The 25600-nt window shown below is 32.2% G+C and overlaps 1 protein-coding gene across 3 annotated transcripts in view; it reads right to left on the bottom strand.

The window, feature by feature from the left end:
- KIF3A (kinesin family member 3A) overlaps positions 1 to 25600 on the bottom strand; it is a 48479-nt gene that overhangs the window by 10772 nt on the left and 12107 nt on the right. The window contains exons 4-12 of one of the 3 annotated variants that reach the window (XM_044664661.1): positions 19723 to 19807; positions 17810 to 17915; positions 16172 to 16311; positions 15758 to 15955; positions 13774 to 13948; positions 10071 to 10169; positions 8635 to 8706; positions 5787 to 5795; positions 1310 to 1466 (exon numbers count right to left, since the gene is read on the bottom strand). In XM_044664661.1, the coding sequence (XP_044520596.1) occupies positions 1310 to 1466; positions 5787 to 5795; positions 8635 to 8706; positions 10071 to 10169; positions 13774 to 13948; positions 15758 to 15955; positions 16172 to 16311; positions 17810 to 17915; positions 19723 to 19807 (1041 nt within the window). The remainder of the gene's footprint in view (positions 1 to 1309; positions 1467 to 5786; positions 5796 to 8634; positions 8707 to 10070; positions 10170 to 13773; positions 13949 to 15757; positions 15956 to 16171; positions 16312 to 17809; positions 17916 to 19722; positions 19808 to 25600) is intronic. The other 2 variants (XM_044664662.1, XM_044664663.1) reach the window with 2 other exon arrangements.

The following is a 25600-nucleotide window of genomic DNA, read 5'->3' as shown; positions in this document are numbered from 1 at the left end:
AGGAAGGAAGGAAGGAAGGAAGGAAGGAAGGAAGGAAGGAAGGAAGGAAGGAAGGAAGGAAGGAAGGAAGGAAAAGAAAGAAAAGAAAAGAAAAGAAAAGAAAAGGAAAGGAAAGGAAAGGAGAAAAGGAAAAAAGGAAAGAAAAAAGAAAAGAAGGAAAGAAAAGAATTCAAGACCAAATAAGAAATACTAAGGATAACAAGAGGTGAAATTAATATTTAGGATTGTGTAAAATTTAAAAGATTTTACACAAACAAAACTAATTAGAAGAGAAACAGGTAAATTTGGAGAAAAAATTTTTTTTTGCTTTAAGTTTCTCTGATTCTCATTTCCCAGCTGTACAGGGAATTGTCTGAAATTTGTAAGAATAAGAGCCAAATCTCAATTGACAAATGGTCAAAGGATATAAATGGGAAGTTTTTAGAGGAAGAAATAAAAGTTATCAATATCCATATAAAAAAATGCTGTAAATTCACTAATAATGAGAGAAACACAAATTAAAACAACTCTAAGATACAGCCAGATTGGTATAGTTGACAAAAATGGAAAATGACAAATGCTAGAGGGCCTGGGAGGTACATCACAATGCACTGTTGGTGGAACAGTGGAATTGGTACAGCCATTATGGAAAGTAATTTGAAACTATATCCCTTGATCCAGCAATACCACTACCAGATTTATATCCCAAAGAGATCAAAGAAAAAGGAAAAGTATTTGTGTGTATGAAATTATTTATAGCAGGCTGTAATGATCAGCCACAATTTCCAAGAAAACTAATGCTGAAACCTGCTACTCATTTCTTGATAGAGAAGTAAAGGGCTTAGGGTAAGGAATGAAACTTTTTGGGGGGGAGACATGACTATGGAAATTTGTTTTGATTGTTATTATATGTGTATGTAATGGGACTTGTTGGGGGTGGCAATTGTGAGAAAGTAAATTTCCGTCTAAAAAAAAATACATAATTTAAAAAAAAATCTATGTCTATGTCTCACTAACTAGCTAAAAAAGCTGTTATGAAGCTGATTAAGTACAAAACTAACACCAGCATTTCCTCCACAGATAAAATTCTAAAAAATTATTTTTGCATTCATCATATATAAGTATTCTTACGTATCTTTATGAAACTACTCCCTTCCAAAGAACCAAAAACTAAAGTTGGATAAATAAAATTTTTAATTGGAATCGAATTTTCACGTTTAAACAAATTACAAACTAGTAATGACATTTATATATAATTTTAAGGCCTTCAAACTGCCTGGTACATATTATCTCATTTAAGATTATAATTACAATAGATTATAAAACTCACTGGGCTTTAAGAAGGTCCTTCTCCCTTTTTTCCAGTTCAGCTCTGGCTTTATTTCTTTCTTCTTCTTCCATATCAAGTTTGGTTTCAAGTGCTTTCCTTTCCTCATCAATTTTTGCTTGCATTTCAACCATCTTATCTGGAGAAACCTTCTTTTTACCTATGTGAGTTTTATTTAAACATGATTATCACCAAAGTAAGGGGGAGGAGAGGATTGTAAAATAATATGGTGAAGTGTTCCTAAGTTTTGAAAAAGAATATTTACCAAGTGGACAATTGTATTTTGTTTTTTTCTATCACAAGTGCCCAGAATAGCCTTTTTGAAGAAGCTGCTAAATTTAGTGAGGTAATAAGCTAATAACCATCCAAGGGAAAAAGAAAGGCCATCATGAAATGGGGTAAGAAAATAGATAAAAAGCAAATGAAAAATAATTTATACAAACATATAGATCCAATAAATGCCCCCAGACAAGTGAGCTATATGCCCTCTAACTTCTTTTCTTAGCACAAGGAATAAATCCAAGCAATTTCTTCATTTAGCCAAAATACATAACTTGAATACCCAAAAAAACTTGTTCTTATTAAACTAAAGTTGTTTTCAATGTAAACAAACATAAACTAATTTTTTTATCATTACTTTTAAACTTTTTTCACTGTCAGCTAAACTTGTTTAATAAAAATGTAAAGTTTTCTTTATAGATACAATATATATTTTAAAACAACAATTTAAAATTTTATGTCAGTGACAATCTCCAACTTGCTAATGGATTGTTATAAATGTTTTTATGTTAAATTGGTTATTTGAAATATAGAATAAGCTTTCCATAAAGACAATATTATATATGGTTAAAGTAATATAGGCCCTAGTGAGAGAGAAGAAGAAGAGGAAGAAACGGAGGCAATAAAATGTAGTTAAAAGAATAATGGATTTGAAATTGTATTTAAAGACCAAAACTTTTTAAGGGTAGAGATTGTTTTTTTTCCTAAACTTCCTATCTCCCTCTAGGATAGAGCAAAATATAATATACACAGGTGCTGAATTATGTTAGGTTCCCTTCTCACTATAAGTATTCAAGCAGAATCTGGATGACCACCTGTCAAGGTGATAAAAAGGGGACTCCTATTTAAGTATGAGTTGGACTAGATGGTTTCTAATGCCTCTTCCAACTTCCAGGTTATAGGATTTTATTAGTTTTCGGGTTTTTTAAACCCTTACCTTCTGTCTTGGAGTCAATACTGTGTATTGGCTCCAAGGCAGAAGAGTGGCAAGGGTAGGCAATGGGAGTCAAGTGACTTGCCCAGGGTCACACAGCTGGGAAGTGTCTGAGGCCAGATTTGAACCTAGGACCTCCCGTTTCTAGGCCTGGCTCTCAATCCACTGAGCTATCCAGCTGCCCCTTTTATTAGGTATTTCTACTGGTTGTTCATGTGGCCTACAGGTACCTACATCCATAGCTTCTGTGATTTGTTAGCATGACAATTTTCAGAAACATGGATAAATTCACTGGAGAGAATGAATGGTATAATGGAAAAAGCAATAGACTTGGAATCACAAGATTTTGGTCCCAATCCTGGTCTAGTCACTTTATGAATTTTTTTTTTAACCACTATGACCTACAGTGTCTCTGCTGTTAAAGCAGGAATGCTAATACTTGAATTCCCTCCCTCATAAGGGTGTTATGAGAAGCAAATTTAAATTCTTTTAAAAGTGCTTTAAGCCATAAAGTGCTATATAAATAAAAGTTACTATTATTATTAGGCTTTCTTAAAATGTCAATATAAAAAATATAGGATTATAGGATTCAGAGTTTGAAAGGCTCTTAAAGAGCCTTAGTGTCCAAACTTTTCATTTACATGAGGAACCTGAGGTCCAGAAAGTATAAATGACGAAATGGGAGGTCCTGGATTTGAATGTGGCCTCAGACACTTCCTAGCTGTGAGACCCTGAGCAAGTCACTTAACCCCCATTCATTGCTTAGCTCTTACAACTCTTCTGCTTTGGAACCAATATACAGTATTGATTCTAAGACAAAAGATAAGGGTTTAAAAAAAGAAGAAGAAAAAAAGAAAAAACTGGTCTGGAAATATATCTTTTAATTAAAAAAAACTAAAGAGAAGGAATGAAAACTAAATTAATTTATGAAGTTAGTTGTGAAAAAGAATAAAAGAAAATCCAATCTTGGTAACACAACTTTGAGAGATCCTTTCCTTCAGAAAAGAAGCACAATGTTTCATAATACTGATTTGGGGCACTCCTAAGTACTATTGATTTCTGCCCCAAAGTTCTACAGAAGGATTGGTGCAAACAAATAGAATTAATTTATAGACATTAAACAGTTGACATCTCTATTCAGAGTAAATCACTTCTGCTGTAAAAAGGAAAAAATACTAGAGAGAAAGAAGACAAGTGAAATACATTGTACAAGGGACATGTCTCAAAACACAAATTCAAACACATTTTCTCTGATTTCTTCAAGGAAGTTTAAAGATCTTAGTCTCCAGAGGAAAAAAGGAGCTTAGGATTCAATACAAAATTTTAAAACAAAGATGACATTCTATTTCTATATTCATACAGCTCTAAAGCAATCCTACTGAGCAGTAGCACAAACAGGATGAATAAGAGATTAAATAATAGTGGTGATCCAATCATTTATGCTCTGGTGTGGTGTGATTAATTGCAGTCCAGAAGTTCAAATTAAGACATGACCTCTGTTAACCTTCTTGACCCAGTCTAAATAGTTAAATGAATTCCAAATGGCTAAATACTCATTTTCTTTTTACAAATAAATTCACAATTCCAAAGAATTTTTTCAAGGATTTCAATCTTTATATCACTTTTTTCTTAGTAATAGGGATGGGGAAAGAGTTGAAAAATGAAGTATTAACATGTAAAAGAAGACTAAAATTTGAATTAGATGAAATTTGGGTTAGTTGATATAAAGAATATTATGATAGAATAGATATTAATGGTAAAAAGGGAGTAATATGATCAATGTTTTGGCAATTACTAACTTTATTAAGTTAAGAGAATATTAAGTTTATCGGGTATTTATTTTCCTATAAGAAAAATTTTTAATTATAAATCATATAATTTGTAAATATAAAATCAAATTACTAAAGTAGGTATAAATCATAGAGATATGTTTAAATCATAAACATAAGCTGAGCACAAAACAAAAATTAGTTTGGAATGTGTATTGGTATATCTGACTTTACTTCCAAAATTCAACTCTGTGATTAATCCTAAGGCAGGCTATAAAGAAAAATTCAAAGCGTGCCCAAAAAACAAAGAGAAGAAATACATGCCAAGATTGATCAATGGCAACAAAAATAGTTCTACTTCAAAATACTATCAAAATATTTAAATTTGTAACTGAAGAGGGTAAGATATACTCCAAGAGAAGAAAACAAAAGGAGAAAAACCCTTTATTATCTTCTTTATATTCCAACAAGAGCCAGACATCAGAAGGAGAAAAAAATTATCTTGTCAATTCAGATTAATTCTCACTATTACATAATTTTGTGAGTAAATCTGAATCATACTCAACTACATATTCTCATGGTACAAACCTGAGTTAAACTGTGCTCTGTGTAATATTTTTCTCAAGGAATTTTATATATTTGCCTTCCATTAATATACTATAGTGGCCATACATTAATATACTATAGTGGCCATAATACACTATAGTGGCTAAAGTTAATTTTTATCAAATTTAAATCATTAATCCTCAAACATAAAAGGAAGAGTTTGGGTCTTCTTTCTGCACGAATTTTTACAATCATACTGTTTTAGGTCAGGATAGATTTTTAAAATTTTAGATTTGGTTATCAAAAGTCTTGTGCCAACCTATATTGTACAGTATTAGAATAAGGAGGGGGTTTTTTGTTGGGAGAGAAGCATTTTCTAAAATAATAAGTTGTAGAGAAGGTGCCAATCTACATTAGGTGAAAGAGTTTGCTCATGGAGAACTCCCTCAGTCGAATCACATGCCCAATTACTATCCCTTATTAGGGTAGATAAAAGAAGGACAAGAATTTCAATTCTGGCAGAATGTGAAATGCCTGATTACAGGGAGTGTTTCATTTTTTCTTTATATTTTCAGCACTTGGAAATGGTGCCTCACATATAGTAGGCCCTTATTTAAATGTTTATTCAACTCAACTGAAAATAGAAATAAAAATTAAATATTAAACTGTTTTACTCCCTCCTTACCTAGGAAAAATGGTAAGATGGCTGGAGGTTATGACATTTGCATTTATAATGTAAAAATTTGGTTTACTGAGTTAGGAATTTAGAAATCAAAAGCTTAAAAAAAAGATTTTTAAGTTCTCCCTGAAAAAAATTAAAATATCAGATACTTACCTTGTCAAAATAAATTATTCTCAGTAATTTCTTCTCTAATTAAAAAAAAGAACTTGAACAAAGTCCCTTACAAGATCAATAATTATACCATGTGGAGTGCAAATCAATCACACCAACCTGCTTGATCTTGCAATAAGCAGAAGTAAGTAAATCGTAGACAGGAAGCACGTGCATAGAGATGAGGAAGAAAAAAAGAAACATTATTTCTTTTCTAAAACAATAAAATATGTAAAAGGCATTAATCTATACTATAACTATAGCAACAAATCAAATAATTATTAAAACAAAAGGAGATTGCCATATGAAAATAAAAGAATAGTCCCCAGAAAACGTGACCAAGTGAAACTCAACAGGAGGGTTGAATTTCTGAGGAACAATGTTATATATGTATCTCTACTAGGCATGGAAAATTGGCAATTGGACATGATATTATCATTATTCCAAAACAACATTGATTTTGGTACAACTTTATGCAAGGTATCCATAGAGTTAACTGTCATGATATAATTAAGGCCACACAGAATATTAATTTACTTTAAGCTTATAATTTTAAAAAATAATAATTTTATAGCACCTCACTATTGAAAGTGGTCACCAATATCAAGTTTAGTACTGTGTGATTGTACCTATATTACATATAAAGCCAGAAAACTTAATTGTTAAAATAAATGCATGAGAAGCAATCCAAGACTACACATTTATTTAAAACTGTCTGTTTTACTTATACTTTTTCTATAAAGTCCTAATTTTAATATTCCTTGATAGTATAATGACCAAATGTGTGTTCCACTTGAAGAAAACCAAATATTCCAAACTAAACAAAAATATTAGTTTATGAGTCATCTGTACTAAAAAAGAATTGTTTGCCTCACCAAATTTTTGGTTTTCTTTAAATAGTAAATTCTTAATGCATATTCAAAAAATGTTTTGATTTTCCAAAATTTAATTTCTATCCAATTTTGTCAGGTTACATTTCAGAAGAATATAACAGAAAGCTATATCTCTATGTCAGAAATCATCAAACTTATATTCAGCATCGCTATGATGCAAATAAGAAATCATTTCTAACCAGTTAATCAAGCATGTTAAACATAAATAAAAGATAAAACTCATTCATTAAATATGAGGATGCACAGTAAACACAAACTAGGGATAAGTACACCTCTAATTCCCAATGCATAAACATATCTGTGAGAAGAAAATTAATCTGACGTGCAAAGCACATACTTGAATATTTAGGAGCTGTGATTTTGTTGGTATAACACCAACACTGTTCACAACTCTTCTTTGTCTTAGGAGATGATCTTCAAGGAATTGCTGTGGCTAAAAAAATTAATCATCTGAATCATTTGATAAGCCTCTCCAAAGCTTTACATCTTGGCAGAGCCTGCCAGAATTCACACCCACCAGACACACACCTTGAGAACCTCAAGTCACCTCCGTACCACTATGAAACATAAGTTACCAATCAAGTTGCTGAATTAAATAATATCTACTCCAAAGTGTCTTTCACTACAATAACCATTTAAAAATCCAACTAAAAGAAATGGTTCTGAATCAGCAAATGGAATTTTGATTGTAGGTTGTGGTCTCCTGTTCACATGACGTTTTCTTATATATTTTATGATAACGCAAAACATTATTGTATAGTCCCGCTGAAATAATTTTTATACATTCTAGACCCAAAAAATATTGCTAACGTTTTTGGTTTGGCAAAATGCTTAACAAATGCCAGTAGAGAAAAATTATTTTAATATTCTTGGAATCCTTTAAGCAGAAACCTACAGCCATGAGAACATTCATCCAGCCTTTTAATTAGTTTAGGAAAGGTTAAGAACTCAGATAATGTTTTTTTGTTTGTTTGTTTGTTTTTAAAAACCCTTACCTTCTGTCTTGGAGTCATTACTGAGTATTGACTCCAAGGCAGAAGAGTGGTAAGGGTAGGCAATGGGGGTCAAGTGACTTGCCCAGGGTCACACAGCTGGGAAATGTCTGAGGCCAGATTTGAACCCAGGACCTCCTGTCTCTAGGGCTGGCTCTCAATCCACTGAGCTACCCAGCTGCCCCCAGATAATGTTTTAAAAGAAAGTAAGCTGCAAGCTAGTCTGAGAAATAATCACTCCCTCTTTCTTTTCTATGAATTTCTTTTAAAATAAATTAAATTAAAATGTATTTTTGTTTAAGAAAATAGCCTTTGTTTAAGTATAGTCTAAGTAGATTCTGCACTAATTTTCCCACAGATCTGTGACTTCTCTAGGCCTGTTTTAGCATTTCATATACTAAAGTGTCAAAGTATTATGAAATAGAGATCTCTGTCCACTTAAGATAAAAATTACTAAATTAATTTTTACTAGAAACTTTTTTAAACAACGGGATACAGTGTCAGAGGAAATAAGATCATCTTGTATACGTTTCTAAAACACTTCAGAACTCACCTAATTTCTCTATATTTTTCATTTAGAGCTAAATTTAAGTTTGTCAGACTTCCTCAAAGGACTAAAATATTAATGGGCTGTTAACCACACTTTTATTAAACTCAATTATGTTTTAAGGGCATGATTTGGCTCACCAGCATAATAAATCAAGTCATAATGGGAGTTCTAATACATTTTCAATTTCAGATTATACTCTGAGAAATAAGTAAATAAGTAAATAAGATGACCCACTAATACAAATCAACAAATTAACTTCTGTATGCAGCTTACTAATTCTCTTTGCATTATCTCATTTGCAAAGCATGAATTTAGAGACAATTTTTTAACTTAAGCTTAGCATATATTTAATAACTTTTTTTAAACTGGAAGCTTGTAAAAAAGAAAAAAAATATGCTTTAGCTTACTAAAATCCTCGGGTTTGGGTTTTTGTTTTTTAAGTGACAGAGAGCAGTGCAGCATTTATAAGATGAAGCACAAAGGTTATGGTAAAGCCAAAGCTTTGTTAGAGGATTTTAAGAGCTTCCACTCACTAGTCAAGTACTTATCCAGAGGTTTCTCTATGACAGAACATGTAGAATCTGAACTATTGCTGCTGCTACTGTCTGGAAAACAAAGAAATGAGCCCAAGGGAAAACCAAAGAAAGAAAAAACAAGAAAATGGAAACAGAGAAAAATTCAGTTCCAGAATATAGAATTTGAAAGACCTATGAAGTTTTTTTTAATATATATTTTCTTTAAAAATGTTCTCAGGGCACTATCATTCACTATACTTTCTTTCATAATACCAACCTTAAAAAAATAATCCATCTAGGAGTAGTCAACTAATACTCATTACTCATCCAAAACATGTTAACATATTAAGCTGAAATAGAGTAGTCACCTCTGACATTTGTGTCTGTTAAATATCTCTAAATTACTTAAAAGAACCAAGTTTTAATAAATACGAAATCAAAATGATTTGATTTGTTAATCTTCTTCACTCAGTCAAACAGCATTCCTGTCTTTTCTTTCTCATTTCAGAAAGACTGCTTGTGAAATAAATATTTTTTACAGATGTTTATTTTCACAATCTATTGCTAAAAATTTTTCAATTTGTAACTCCAGGAGGAAACTACTCCCATTTTTAAAAATCCTAATTACTATTTATGAAATTATTTTTCACACATTCTCTGTATTAGAATTAAATGGTTTACCATATTTTTAAACATAAAAATAAAAAATTATCATTTTCAATCCTTCTATTTTAAAATTTCCCCAAAATATGATAGAACACAATTTTAATTATAAGAAAAAAACTCTAATAAGGCAAAACGTATATCTATTTATAATTAAGGGAAGGAAAAGAAGGTCTGAAATGTTGATCAAAATAAATTTTAGGAAAATTTTGGAATAAGGGCAGTAATAAAATCTCTTTTTGTTGTGTTTCATGTTCTGAAAAAAAATTAATGCATTGTCTATACAGAACTGCTACCTTACACTTTTTGTATTACAGGCCCTTGATTACCTTTAAAGAGAAATGAGAAATGCCAGGTCCAGAGTGAATAGAAGGATATAATTCTGAGTTATAAGAGGAGGAAGGAACTAGATTGGGAAATAAAAATATGTACACATTTAAAATATGAAAAAAAATAGGATTTTCACCAACATTTAAAGGATTAACTGCTCAAAAAATATCCCACAAGTCCTAGCCAATTTTTATAAAAGTCTTGAGTTCCATAGAGCAGTTAGAAAAAAATCTGATCAAAATTAGTTTCAGCTAAAATTATGTAACATTTAAAACTGGCATCTTCCAGAAACTATTAACAATAAACTCTAATGAGAAAATTATATGGGAGTTTTAATTTATGTTGGTAAATGTGTTTCACTAATATCATATGTAGATCTACTATGATATCACTGAGAAAAAACATGCAAAGCTACTTTAACATGGCATATTTCCCTTATTTTTGTCTGTTTTTATTCTTACCTTTTTTCTTTTTCCTTTTTTCTCCATGTTCTCCAGCCTCAGCCTCTTGATCTTGATCATCTTCTGATCCACTGACATCAGAGCCTGAAATCTCTTCCCCTGGATAGAAACATATTTGACATATCTTTCATACTATACTCTAATTCAGACTATTTGGGTCCAACAGCATGTATTTATTTTTGTTGCATTTGATAGGAATTAAATAGGAAGTTGAGTAATATTTTGAAACTATCTTCAAAGCCATAAAACAAATGCTATTGAACTTCTCCAGTTCTATCAGGGGTATCACTAACCTTCCAGCCTCTGAAGTTCAAAACTTTAGAATTATCCTCAGCTACTGAATCTCTCCTACCCCACATATCTAGTCAATTGCCAAAACTTGTCATTTCTACTTCCACATCCAATCCTTTCACTATTCATACATCCTTCCCCAAATCTAGTTTAGGCCCTCATCATCATCTGTCTAGATTATTAAAATAACCTCCTAATTAGTCTCCTGCCATCATATCTCTCCCCACTCTAATCCAAACTCTATACATCTACCAAAGTGTTTTTCCAAAAATACATGCCTGACCATGTCACTTTCCTACCAAATAAGCTCCAATGATTCCCTATTAAGTCTCACTTAAAATCTAAATTTCTGCTGGGAATTTAAATTCCTTGACAAAATTTGGTCTCAACCTATCTTTCTGGCGTTTTTCTATAACTTCTCTTCCTACACTCTATAGTCCAATTAAACTAGACTTTTTGCTATTGCTTACACATGCCAGATCATTGTCTTCCCTTCTGCAGATCTTATATAAGGGAAAGGATGGTTTCATTTCTGTCTTTGTATCCACAATGTCCAATACAATGCCTGACACATAGTAAGCAAGTGCCTGATAAATGCTTATTAACCAATAACCACTGGAAAATGATATCAAAACATTTTTAAGTTTAGCTAGATCTGATCCATTTGAAATACTAATTCTACTAACAACAAATCCAAGAAATCTAAATATCTGGTTTTAAATATGATTTAACAAACATTTAAGATTATGTTAGATGAAGGCTAAACAAACTGAGATTACTTTGGATCTAGTAGCAAGCCCTCAAATTTAGAAACTTTAGTTTTTAGCTTTGAAGGAAAGGGGGGAAAAGCATATTCTTTTGCTCTCCTGTTTTTTTTTTTCTTTCTTTTAATCTGTGTTATGAGAGGCAGTCCAGCTTAGAAAATTTCCTTAGTGAGTTAGAGGGCAAGGAAATATTTCTTGACTTCGCTCTCCTTACCCAAGTATTAGCTGTTTTAGTGGCAGCTGATAAATCCAAGGGGACCTCAAGTGCCCATGTGTAACCACATTAAGTGGCAATTGTCTTTTGCAGCTTTTAAGTTAGCTCAATAGTACATTCAAATGCAACTGGCAGGAAAAACAAAGTGTATTTCATGTATGACAGATGATAGCATCTTGGCTCTGTTTTAGGTGTGTATAAGGAAAAAATAAGTTAATAGGGAAAGGAGAGAATAGATTATATGGAATGAAGGAAATGAGTAAGTAAACATTAAGAGTTGATTATGTTCTAGGTATTAAGTGTTTTACAAGTATTTATCATTTGATCCCCACAACTCTGAGAGGCAGGCATTCAACATTAATATCCCCATTTTATAGTTGAATAAAAACTGAGGCAGAGTTTGTGACTTTCCTCAGGTCACAGAGTTATGTGTCTGAAGTCAGACTTGAATTCATGTCTTTCTGAAATGAGGCCCACTCTATCTATTGAGCCACCCAGTTATAAGACAAGTGTTTTTATCTATAGTAATCTGAACAAGAGGAATCAGAGGAAACAATTGTAAAGAAAACCAATCTGCCATTAAACAAAAGATCTTGGTGACCCTCTCTGGTATATCCTAATACATTAATTTAGCAAATAATAGACAAGTAGAGGCAGCATTTTACAAAAAGCACTGAACTGAAGTCAGAAGACCAGGGTTAAAATCCATAGGTATCAGCTATGTGACTGAACAAGTCAATCTCAATGGGTCTGCTTTCTCCTCTGTAAACAGATGATCTAAGGTCCTCTCTCTAAAAATTAAGTATTAATAAGTATAAGGTCCCAGATTATAATTTTAAATAAAACAAAATGGATGACAACTGGACATACCTCGGTTCTCACTGATATGGCTTTCATTCATTCAATATTTTTAAGGCTTTTATCTTCTTACTCTAATTATGAAAACATTTAATAGGTGTAAAACTAAAGATATTTAAACTTATTTGAGCAAAACTTACTAGAACTAAAACTTGCTAAAACCAAAATAAAAGAATATGCTCCATATAAACACAGATTTTTGCTTATAATAAATTAGAATTCTAGAATTTTGCAGACTTAAAAATCTGCTTCTAAAACACTGGCTATAAATACCACCTAGTGGTCAAAATTAAAACCTTGAACTTCCATATGTATTATCTAAAGGTAGCCTAGCTACATAGCTTTATTAAGTCCACAAATTCTGCTTCCAAATTTACATATAGCATATTTTCTACAAGATATTTGCTTTGTTGATACCTTTGATTCTTACTAGTTGATATATTAACCATAAAAAATGATTAAATGACTCCATTCCTTATATACTTGATAAACCTGAAGGCTGAACCTCTGGTCTCTTCTCTGGAAGATCTAACATGATCAAAGCTTGACATCAATTACAGAAACACATTTATTCTCAACATAAAATGGCAGGGAAGAGCAAAGTAGATGGAAGAGGACTTAAAACCTAAAGAGCTTCCCTGTTTCCCAAGTTAGGTTTTTGGAGTATTATTTAGTCATTTTTTGGAAACAGAATCCCTAACATTATCCAACACACTATATTCAAATCTAAGTACAAAAATACTTTCCAAAGTCATATGCAAACAATTTCTGGAACAAATATTGCATAACCTAAGATTCACGCTTCCGTCATCTCATTATCAAGAATAACTGAGTTGATTTTTATCTTAACTCAAAGCCATAACTATACAATCTATTTTATATATATATGAACAGAGATTTAAAATTCTAAAGATCTTTACTGGTGTAGATAGAATTTGCTCCCCAGAACTTGTTTATCCAGCACCCCATTTGCGTGCTTATGCTGAGTGTGAACACTGTATGAACATACGGAGGATAAAGTTTTGGTGTGACCCTACCCCCTTGTCTCTGCCTCTGTCTCTGTTTCTCTCCCTTTCCCTCAACGTGACTGCTGAAGCGGGCCGAGAGCAAGGCAGGAGAATTTACACACATACTTTAGTTAGAATATTAGGCTTTGAACTTCTATTTTTTTATTTCTTCTACTTCAAGTGATTATTAATAAACTTTACAAAAATACTTGGAGTTATTGATATTAATTTTAAATCTTACATCAGAAAATACAGGCAGCAAACAAAAAAAATCTCATAATAGTCACGATTATCTGTTAAGGTTAAGTATTAATTTCCAATAATATAAAAATCAATTTGAAAAAGATTTAATTAGTTTTCTTGGGTATCACAGACATGTAAAAGTATAAATGGTTGCTGAAATAATACAATTGAATCAAATTGTCCTTACTTTCTAGAAATGTCTTCTAAAAGGTCAACCTCCAGTGTAACAATTTTTTAAATTTCAAAGATATTTAACAGGTTATCAGTATTAGTTCTTGATTGATATGCTAATATGCTAAGTTTCATAAAAGAAACTATTTAGTTACCTTCTTCAAGCTTTTTTTTGAGTTCTTCTATTTCTTTCTGAAACTGCCGAAGCAAAGCATCCTTTGGATCTTCATTAATTCTAGCTTTATTCTTAATATTTTTAGCACGATTAGCATATCGCAATGTACTGATGGTCTCATCATAATTGTAGTCTGCAGGCCCAATATTTGCACACTGTTTTATTAGAACACAAAAACCAGTTATTTGACAGCACATCTGGCAATAAATGCCAGTTATTAAATATATTGATAACAGACCTAGAGAAAGGAATTAAATTACATTACATATGGAAGATTTGGATGAACTGATGCCACGTGAGTAAAACCAAGAGAATAATTTATACAATTTCAAAAAATTGTAAAGACAAACACCTTTAAAAGATTAAGGAACTCTAATTAGTATAATAAACAATCATGATTCTGACAGAGAAGTGAAAGACTCATAATGCAGAATTTACATATTTTTATATTTATATATATGCATATATTTGTAGCTTTTTCATATGAACAACATGGAAATTTGTTCCGTTCAACTATCCATGTTTGTAATAGGTTTTTTTCCCCCTTTCTGGGGGAGGGCAAGATGAAAAAAAGAGAAGGCAAATTTTTGCTGACTGAAGACAATTAAAATTAAAATTTAATTTGAATTTAAAAATAAACATTGTGATAATCAGTGCTTTCCAATTCTCTTCTTCAAAAAAATATTTATACTATATGGGTATAAACTTTTCTGAGTAGTTTATAAACCTGTACCTTCTTTCATTTTTATGGGGAAAAAATTGCATATTTATTTCAATAAATAATTGACCTCCTTTGTAATCCTTTGTCTTTTATTTTATGAATTTAAAAGCATTATTTTTCAAAAGGATGTCCAGAAGCTTCATCGGAGTGATCCATGACACAAAGAAATCCTTTTTCTAAAAACATGCTGATTTTATTGGTCACTGGAAAAAGATCTCATATTTAGAGTACCAATTAACTAATGTTTATAAGATAGGGAATGGATCTCTGATTTCACTGCTACAGGGTAAGGAAATTCTCTCTGCAAATAGGAAATGTCCTGTTTCTCTTCCTTTCTGAATTTCTGAAGTAAACAAATCATCTACTGATACAGGTCAGTACCTTCTCTGAAAATTTAAGTCTTACAGAATTGTGTAAAGAAGGAAAGGTTATTTGCACAGGGATACACTATTCAGAAGCCAAACTCAAACCCAGACATACCTGGGTTTCAAGGATAATTTTCTGTCCACTATGTAACACTGCCCACCCCTCTCTCTCTTTACAAATGGTCTAAAAATTGAGATTCTTTAGTAGCTCTTTTTTTAAGCCATTCTATCACCATCACTGTGGAAGGAGGCTATGCAGGAATAAGGGTCATGTTTTATTTTTCTCTGCTTCATGAGTAGCCATGGTCTAAGAACTGATCATCATCTAATAATAATCCATAGGTATGGATAACTATGTATTTACTGTGTATTTACTGGGTTGGCCCTGTAAGAGCAGATTCTATTGTTAAAGTTATATATATAAGTCAAACAGGGTAGAACATGCTAGAATTTATACTGTGCTCACTTACTAAAAGTGGCATGGCTAAAGGATGATACTCAAATTCATAAAGCATTCCATATTTTTTCTTTTTCTTGCTTTTTTCCTTTAGTTAATATGGAAATCCTTTTTTAGTGGAATATACATATGTGTAATGGATTCTATTCTTTGTCTTCTTAATGTGTGGAGGAAAGAGAAGAGAGGAAAAGAATTTGGAACCGAAAATTAAATTAAATTAAAAAAAAAAGAATTTATGCTATGCCAAGAACTTGCCTCCATGCCATAATTGCTATTATCAGTAGATATAGGAAATTTCACAAAGAATGAACACATGGGGAAAAAGGGACACATTTATTCTCCTATTGTGAGATGAATCTACATCTAATAAGTTATGCATAAATGATCATTGAATCAGAAAGATCCACCATCCAGTTCTTACCATCATGGTTTTTGAGTTTCCTCCTAAGGAATCCTGAAGAAGGCGGGTCAATTTTGAATTTCGATATGGTACATGAGTGCTTTTCCCATCAACCAAGGCAGAAATGACATTACCCAGAGTTGAAAGTGAAAGGTTAATTTTTGTTGCTTCTTTCAGTCTTTGTCCAGTAGCTCCAGTTTTTGCCTGTCTTTCTGAACCCTAGTAATGAAGAAAGAAGAGTTAATATGCAAAACCAGAGTAGATTCAGGAGTAACAAAGAAATTTAAAAATTTTTCCAGTGAGAAGTTAATGAACAAAAACTCAAAACATTTGAAAACTAAATTAAACCACCAACCTTTTTCATTTGTATGAATATTAAAATTATCCATTAAATTAGGTAAAAATATCATTCTCAATCAGTATCTTACTACTTACAGCAAGATCTACAAGGTGTAATTTGCCCATCCGAACATGCATATTTCCATCAATACCCTTTTCACTACATTCAATAGTAATTGTAAATATGGCATGGGAACGGGAACTGTGTTCATTCATATTAGTTGCCCCAACAGAACCTTTAATGGAAGAAAAAAAATCACTAAAAAACATGTAATGTTCAAGCATATTTTAAAGCATAAAGTAAATGACTAATTTAAATATTTAGGACATTTCATTAGGCATTATAGCAAAAAAAAAGACATCTGTTACTAAATTACAGAGGTAACAATGGATTTATTCAACCACTGTTAGAAACCTTTCAATCAAGGGTTTTTATTATGCTGATTATGAAGGAATTGTTCTACCCCTCAGTTTTAAGTGAAATTTTTTAAATAAAATACTTAATTTTAATTCTGGATATCACTGTTTGGCAAAGTGTCAAAGTTAAAAAAGAAAATATGTAAAACATCACAATTAATTTAGCTGGGTTTTAAAAGCAATCAGATTGTATTCACTTTATCCCAAAGTAACAATATCATTCCAAGGATCTCATCTAATAATTCATGCAAAAGTAAATTACAAGCAGATTTAATAAAACTTAAGAACAAAAGATAAGCCTTCGTCTAAAGGCCCACTGAGATGTCTTATTATGAAATAGAAGGGACCCTGATATCCCAAAAACATAACACCAGTAGTAATTCTTATATCAAGCTGGAGTGAATTACATATACAGACCCAGCAACCAATCATCTGTCAAGAAACAACCTAATTAAGTCAGCCAGATTCAACCACAGCAACACAGTAAGCCATCTACTAAGAAATAGAGAGGAGTTGGGATCTGCACTGATAAAGAGAGTACTCAATCAGATAAAAACACAAATATTTGAAGTATTGAGAAAAGCCAAGTATTTGATTTATGCCAAAAAATCAGAATTTCATTGTGCTATTTCCTGGTCCAGTCATTTCACAGACTAAAGGACACAGGAGCAAATGTATGTATAATCTTTGCAGTTGTGGATTTTATTTAAAGCAAAACACTGTAGGTAATAATATTCTTAGTTCTTTAAAAATGAAATGCCCATACTTTATTTATAAAATGGCTTTAAATTTTAAGCTTTAACTATGTATTTAAGCAGGAAATGGGAAATTAACAAAACACTTTTTAATTTCATGTACAAATTTTGTACATGTACATGTAAATTATCTTCTGTTAACATTCATTTTGTTTTATGAGATTAAATATTGTGAAAGTTTCTAAGGGATGTCACCATTTGTATGTTACTAACTGAAAAGAAATCTGTTCAGGGAGATTCAGTGGAGAGAGTGCCAGGCCTGGAGTCAGGAAGACCTGGGTTCAAATCTGGTCCAAGATATTTTTTATACTTCCTATCTGTGTGACTCTGGGCAAGTCAATTATCTAGCCCCTACCACTCTTTTGCACTGCAACCAATACTTGTATCGATTCTAAAATAGAGGGTAAGAGCTTAAGAAAAAAAAATAAATCTCAATAACTACAGTAAGAACTGTTAGAACATCTCAAAATCATATCTCTTTCACATGACATAACTTATATAACACCTTCACACTAATCTACTCAACATTAAATATTTATTGCCATTTAATTACTGTACTTACGATTTTTGTGGCCTAATGTCATAATTCTATCCATATCATCTGCATTATTTACCACATAAGCTGACAGATCTTTGATGTAAACTCCGACATCAGGTCTTTCTTTAACCTAAAAAATAAGATTACACACTTCTAATATATGACATTTTCTAAATCAATAATCCAAGTGTTTATTTGTTTACAAATTACTATAGTAATGATATGATATAAGCACAAGTATTTTATGATAATCCTTAAAATAGGAGGGAAATATTTTCTTCACCTACCTGGTCACCTTTTCATTAGCCCATTCTTTATTCTAAAAGAAATAGTGAGCTGAATCAAAGGAAAACAAAGGGTATGTTGGCCTGCTTGGGAAAACTTGAATATTATATAGGTCATATTATTTTGCCTCACTTGAGAGAGGAGTATTTTTGTCACTATCATAGTCATAAAATGAGAGAAAAGCATTTCCTCACATTAAGTAAGAGTGATTCTTCATCTGGTCAATATTCATTTCTCTGTTACCACAGTTTATCCAGTAGAACACAGGCAAGTGGTAAAGTGATTGATTCCACAGAACCTAATATTATTACTTAACAACAAATTGGGCTGTGCATCCATTACAATTGGCATAAAACATTGTTTTTAATGGGAAGAAATGTGATCTATTACTACTGGTTCAAATGGGATGTTTTGTTCTGTGCAGAGGGAATTTCATCCCCTCCCCTTCCTGGATTTCGGACCTGGGTCATAAAAGGGTTTGGATGGAGTGCATTTGGGTCTTTTGGGCTCACTAATTCCTGGAGCAAGCAGGAGACAGAAAGAGGATCCTGCAAGGCTGAGCTACATGTGGTCAGACAGAATTAGAGTAAGAAACTTTAAATCTATGCTTATCTATCTTTTCTATTTCAAGTGATTATTAATAAACTTTATAGAAAATAAGTAGAAGATATTAATTTTAAACATAACAGAATGGCAACCACTATCAGAAAGAATTCTTAACTTTCTGAGAGAAAAAGTAGAGTAGGGTGACTATTAAAAAGCAGTGCCTGCTTGCTCCATCTGTTTTCATGTGCCTGCCTGACATACCCTTGCTGAGAGAGAATAAGCTACTGCTTCCATCTGGTCTCTGCAGCAGCTGCTTCCCTGCCACACAGAACAGACTGGTAAGAAACCTCCCCCCAGGTGGTTTCCCCCCACCTCCATTTTTTAGTTTAGATGATAGTAGGGTGTTGGAGAAAGGAACCCAAGCCTTAAGGTTTGCACAGTCAGGCCTAGTTTTGTTCCAAAAGAAACCCTTTTAAAAAATGAAATCAAATCATCTATCAGATGAGGTAAAAAAGCAAAATAGGTATTACAAAATACTAGAGCAAATCAAATAATAATACATTGTTACAAAATCATTTCAAAATTTAGTAGACATTGTTCCAACTGATTTCTAATACTGTTTATAAAGGGAATTAGGCTAGATTAGGCAGAAACAATTATAGAGGCTAGCACAGTGTCATGAGTTCAACTTTAGGCTAAAACACTAAAACTCCTTACACTAAAGTTAGTTAAAACTTCAACTTATTTACTTTGCCCTATTAAAATTTAACAAGAGGAAGATGCTTGGTATCAAGGAAAGAACATTAGATCTAGAGTAAGGAAACCTGAGGAGTCCCACCTCCACTTTTTATTAAATATATGGTCTTAATAAGTTACTTGACTTTTCTGGATATAACTCAGTTCTTTCCATCATAAAAGGTTTCTGATGGTCCCCATTAGCTGTAACATTTTTTGGTTATAACATTATGTTATAATGTTATAAATATTAATAACCTCAATAAATATTATATTAAAATAAGTAAATGAATTAATTAATTAAAACATAATCTTTTGTATTGGAAAGATAATTCTTACCTGAGAGTATTCAAATTACAGAGAATCCTCACCTCTAATCTTTGTGTCTGATCCTTTCCTAGAAGGTCACGTACTTCTTCATTATAAATTTCCAAATAAGATACTCGAACCAAAAACCTAAAAATTAACATTTTTTAATATTGTAAAAAAGTCAACTATCTTTTGTTGCCTCTATTTCCTGCACTTATTACTCATTTATTCACCTCTCAGGGTCACTGCAATTTGATTTCCAACACCAAAGCCCAATGAAAAGGTCAACTATGATCTTTAATTGTTAAATCCAATGATCTTAGTTCCCATCCTATTGCCCATTCTATAACATTGTTGAACACTTTGTCTTTTTGGATATTGTCCCCTTTCTAAATTTTTCTGACTCTGCTCTCTTCTGGCTACCTATCCAATCCCCTCTTCAAAAGACTTTGTGAAGATTTGAGCTGTTTCTGTGATTATACCCAAGGGCTCTTTCTGTCCAATGACCTCTCCTTCTCTATCCTTTCTCTGAATAATCTCATAAGCTACTAGGGATCCAAATGCAAACAGGACCAAATATTCAGATGTGTAATACCTCTTAATGATCTCATAAGCTACTAGGGATCCTAATACAAGTAGGACCAAATATTCAGATGTAATACCTCTTACTGTCACAGGACATCAACTACAAGAGGAGTCAATGACAGGAAGGCCAATCTCCCTTCTTCCGTAGTACCTAAAACCAACCAATTAATGAATAAACATTTTTAAATACCTACTTTGTTCCAGGAAAATTAGCTAAACCCTAGAGATACAAAGACAAAACTGCCCTTCTGGAGTTTTATATGCTAATGAGATGACATATACATATGTGAGAAAATTGAACTGAGAAGATCTGGACTGCAAATGGTTGGGAATTAAGTAAACCATAGTGATTCATTCTTATGATGTAAAGCTGGAACTAATTTCGTTTCCTTTCTTTTCAATTATGGCCCTAGTCTGAATTCTTTCCTGTGAGAAAAATTAATTCAATTGTGGGAATTGGGAGAAAAACCTTATGGCACTGTTTGAACCTAACTCTGCATAGCTGGGAAAAACTGGACCCCTATACCTGCTATTCAGAGACCCTTAAAAAAAGATGGGGGGGGGGGGGCAAAAAAAGAATTAAATATAAAAAGCTGGCAAGGAATACCAAGACATTAACTCAGAAGAAGATAATAATATGAAAACAGCTACAAAAAAGTCTTAAATAAAAGCATTAGCATTTTGCCCTGGGTCCAATAAGAATTCCTAGAAGAGAAGAATTAAAGAAAGAGTGAGAGTGGTAGAGGAAAAATGGGAAAAAGAAATGAGTAGGATACAAGAAAATTATGAAAAGACTGTTAACAGCTTATTAAGGAGGCACCAAGAAATGCTGAAGAAAATAACATCTTATAAAACAGAATTGGACTAATGGTAAAAAGAAGTACGAAAACTCATTAAAGAAAAGAACTTTCTAAAAAGCAGAATAGGTCAAACAGAAGAGAAGATACAAAAATTCACTGAAGCAGAATTGAACAAATGGAAAAAAGTACAAAAGTTCACTGAAGAAAATAACTTCTTAAAAATTAGAATTGGGCAACTGGAAGCTAATGACTCCATGAGATATCAAAAAACAAGGTCAGAAGAATGAAAAAAATAGAAGAAAATGTGAAATATCTCATCAGAAAAATAACTGACCTAGAAAATAGTTCAAGGAGAGATAATTTAAGAATTATTAGACTATCAATCATCTTGAAGAGGGCATGAGGCATTTGGCAATGCTAACATCCTATATTACACAAGGAAAACTGCCCCAACATCTTAAATCCAAGGAGTAAAATAAAAATGAAAAGAATCGGGGGCAGCTGGGTAGCTCAGTGGAGTGAGAGTCAGGCCCAGAGACGGGAGATCCTAGGTTCAAACCTGGCCTCAGCCACTTCCCAGCTGTGTGACCCTGGGCAAGTCACTTGACCCCCACTGCCCACCCTTACCAATCTTCCACCTATGAGACAATACACCGAAGTACAAGGGTTTAAAAAAAAAATAAAGCTCAAGAGGAATACTTCCAGTATCCCTACAAATAAAAAAAAAAAAAATGAAAAGAATCCACCAACTGCCTCATGAAAGATCTAAAAATGAAAACTCTGAGGAATATTATAGCCAAAGTACAGAGCTCCCAGATCAAGGAGCAACTATTAGAAGAAGGGAGAAAGAAACAATTCAAAAAATATGAAGACAGGATAACACAAAATTTAGCAGCTTCTACATTAAAGAATTGGAATTCTTAGGGGGGAGGGGGCAGGGGATTTAATGAAATAGAGGACTTTTAAACATTTATGCTGAAAAAACTAGAGCTGAATTTTAAAACTAGATCTTCAAATACAAGGCTCAAGAAAAATATAAAAAGGTAAATATGAAAAAGAAATCATAAAGGATTCAATAAAGTTAAATGTTTATGTTTCTATGTGGGAAGAAGATAACTGTTAACTCCTAAGGTCTTTATCATTAATAGGGTATTTAGAAGTACACATAAATGGAGAGTGTAAATGTAAGACGACAATGATGGGAGGATTTCAAAAAAGTTAAATTAAAGGGTGAGAAAGAGGAATGCAATAGAAGGGGGAAGGGAGAGGAATAATGGAGAAAATTATTTCACTTAAGAGAAGCACTAAAGGCACCTTTTACAATGGAGAGGAAGATCAGAGGGTTGCAGCCAATGCTTGACCTTTACTCTCATCAGAACTGGTTCAAAGAGGAAATAAAAAACACATTTAGTTGGATATAAAAAGGTGGAAGGAGGTGATAGAAGGGAAGGCAGGTTAAGAGAAGTATTGATAAGAAGCAAAACGGATTTCTGAGACAGGATAAAAAGAGAAAAAGAGAAGAATAAACAGGGAAAAAATAATAGAAGGAAATACATAATTATTAATATCATAACTGTAAATGTGAGTAGGATGAATTCACACAAAAAACAGAAGTAGGAAAATGAATTAAAAATCAGAATCTAACATGTGGTTTATAAGAAATACACTTAGAACAGAGATGCACAGAATAAAAATAAGGGACTAGAACCATAAAATAAACAAAAAATAAATTAAGAACATGAATAGAACTTTAGAAAAGTTGAAAATGATAAACTTCTGTAGAAAACTGAATGGGAATAGAAAGGAATGTATCTTTTTTCTCAACTGTACATGGCATCTTTACAAAAACTGTTCATGTATTAGGGCATAAAAACCTCACAAATTCAGAAAAATTAAATGCATCTTTTTCAAACCATACTGCTATAAAACAATAAAGGACTATGGAAACATAAGATTAAAAATTGGAAACAAAATAATCTAATTCTAAAGAATGAGTGGGTCAAAGAAGAAATCCCAGAAACAATGAATAATTTCATTAAAAAGAAGTGGCAACAATGAGATAAACCAAAATTTATGGGATGCAGCCAAAGAAGTACTATGGAGAAATTTTATATCTCTAAATGCCTGCATCAATAAAATAGAAAAACAACAGATTAACAGATTGGCATGCAACTAAAAAAACTAGGAAAAGAACAAATTAAAAATCCCCAATTAAACATCAAATTGAAAATCCTTAAAAAAAACAAAGGAGAGGATTAACTGAACTAATAAATAAAACTAGGATCTTTTTCTTTTAACATTGGATAAACCACTCATTAACTATATTTTTAAAAAGAAAACCACATTACTAGTATCAAAAAATGAAAAGGGTGAATTCACTACCAAAGAAGAGAAAATTAAAGGAATCACTAGGAGTTATTTTGACCAATTATATGCCAACAAATGTGACAATCTAATTGAAATGGAAGAATATTTACAAAAACATAAAATGCCCAGATTAACAGAAGAGAAAATAGAATACTTTAATAACCATATCTTAGAAAAATAAATTGAACAAACCATCAATGAGCACCTTAAGAAAAAATCCTTAGAACCAGGTGGATTCACAAAAGTGAATTCTATGAAATATTTAAAGAACAAATTTCAATACTAAATAAACTATTTGGGAAAACAGTCAAAGAAGGAGTCCTACACCAAATTCCTTTTATGATACAAATATAGCTTTGATACCTAAACCAGAAGAGCAAAAACAGAAAGAAAACCAATGACCAATTTCTCTAATTAATATTGATGCAGAAATTAATTTAAATAAAGTTCTAAGCAAAGGAATTACAGCACTATATCACAAAGATCATATACAATGACCAGATAAGATTTACAGCAGGAATATAAGGATAGTTCAATAATAGAAAAACTATCAGCATAACTGGCCATATCAATAACAAAACCAACAAGTCATATGATAATCTTAATAGAAGCAAAAAAAGCCTTTGACAAAAATTCAATACTCATTCCTATTAAAAACACTAGAAAGAGGGCAGCTGGGTAGCTCAGTGGATTGAGAGTCAGGCCTAGAGACGGGAGGTCCTAGGTTCAAATCCGGTCTCAGACACTTCCCAGCTGTGTGACCCTGGGCAAGTCACTTGACCCCCATTGCCTACCCTTACCACTCTTCCACCTATAAGTCAATACACAGAAGTTAAGGGTTTAAAATTTAAAAAAAAAAAAAAAAACACTAGAAAGCATAGGAATAAGTGGAGCTTTTCTTTAAAAATTTAAGTAGTACCTATTTAAAACCATCAGCAAGCATTATCTATAACAAGGACAAGAAGCCTTCCCAATAAGATCAAGGATGAAGCAAGGATACCCATTATCACTAACTACCATTATTCAATATTATTCTAGAAATGCTAGCTATAGCAATAAGAAAAAGAAATCAAAGAAATTACAATAAGCAAGAGAAAATAAAATTATTGCTCCTTACACATGATATGATGATATACTTAGTGAATTCTAGAGAATCAACTAAAAAACTAATTGAAATAATAAACAACTTGTCAGAAGCAAATTTTTCTCTCTCCAGTGTCTCCATTTTAACATCATTTCTCAGTGACCTGGAGGTCAAATACCATTGAGTAAATTCAGGTATAGATAAGACATCAGAGAAAGAAAGTTAAAGAACTAAGTAACCAATGAGACAGGAAACTGATTCCACAGGCACTCCCCCACCTCGCCCCCTCCCTCCCCCAGGACAATGTGAGAATAAAATTGAAAGAATACTCCTGGTATTTTAATTTATAGGATTTAATAAGAACAAAGTGAGAGAGAAAGGGATTCCTTCAGCCAAGTGAGCAGAGCAGAGTCAGAGACACACTTTACCAAAACAAAAGCCCAAAAAGAGACCCCTTGATTGGGTTTCAGCAAAATTTAACTCAAACGTCACAATGAAAAGTGAGCACGTAACTTAAAAGGATGATGGGTAAATGTGAATCAGGTAAAAGAAATTTCTATTTGCACAGTGGCCCAGGCAAATTAAGAAACTATGACTGGATCCTGAGATGTAACATGTGAGAGTTAGTGGGTGGAGAAAAAAGCTTATAAATTCAGACCAGAAGTGAGTCTGAGTCTCTTTTGGCGTGAGCGTGGAGAGCAGAATGAACCCTTGCAGAGTTCAGCTAGAGGTCCATAAATGGCGACCATAAATTAGAAAGCCAAGAATCTCTACCTCTCCTACTTTCCTTCTCTCTACTACTACTACTTCTACTCTGATTTAATAAAGTTAATAAGCTACTATCAGCCTCATAATTTTAATTATAACAAACTTAAGTAAAGTTACAGGATATAAAATAAACCCACATAAATCATCAGCATTCCTCTGTGTTACCAACAAAGTTTAGCAGGAAGAGATAGAAAGAGAAAATCTACTTAAAATAATTGCAGACTTTATTGTCTTGGGAGACTATCTGCCAAGCAAAATTCAAAAGCTATAAGAGCACAATTTAAAAACTTTTTTTACAGTGATAAAGTTGGATTTGAACAACTGAAGAAATATTAA

Source organism: Gracilinanus agilis, chromosome 2 (genome assembly GCF_016433145.1).
Source record: "Gracilinanus agilis isolate LMUSP501 chromosome 2, AgileGrace, whole genome shotgun sequence".
NCBI classification, from domain to species: Eukaryota; Metazoa; Chordata; class Mammalia; order Didelphimorphia; family Didelphidae; genus Gracilinanus; species Gracilinanus agilis.
The sequence above is the reverse complement of the archived record's forward strand: the minus strand, read 5'-3'. Positions and strand labels throughout refer to the sequence as shown.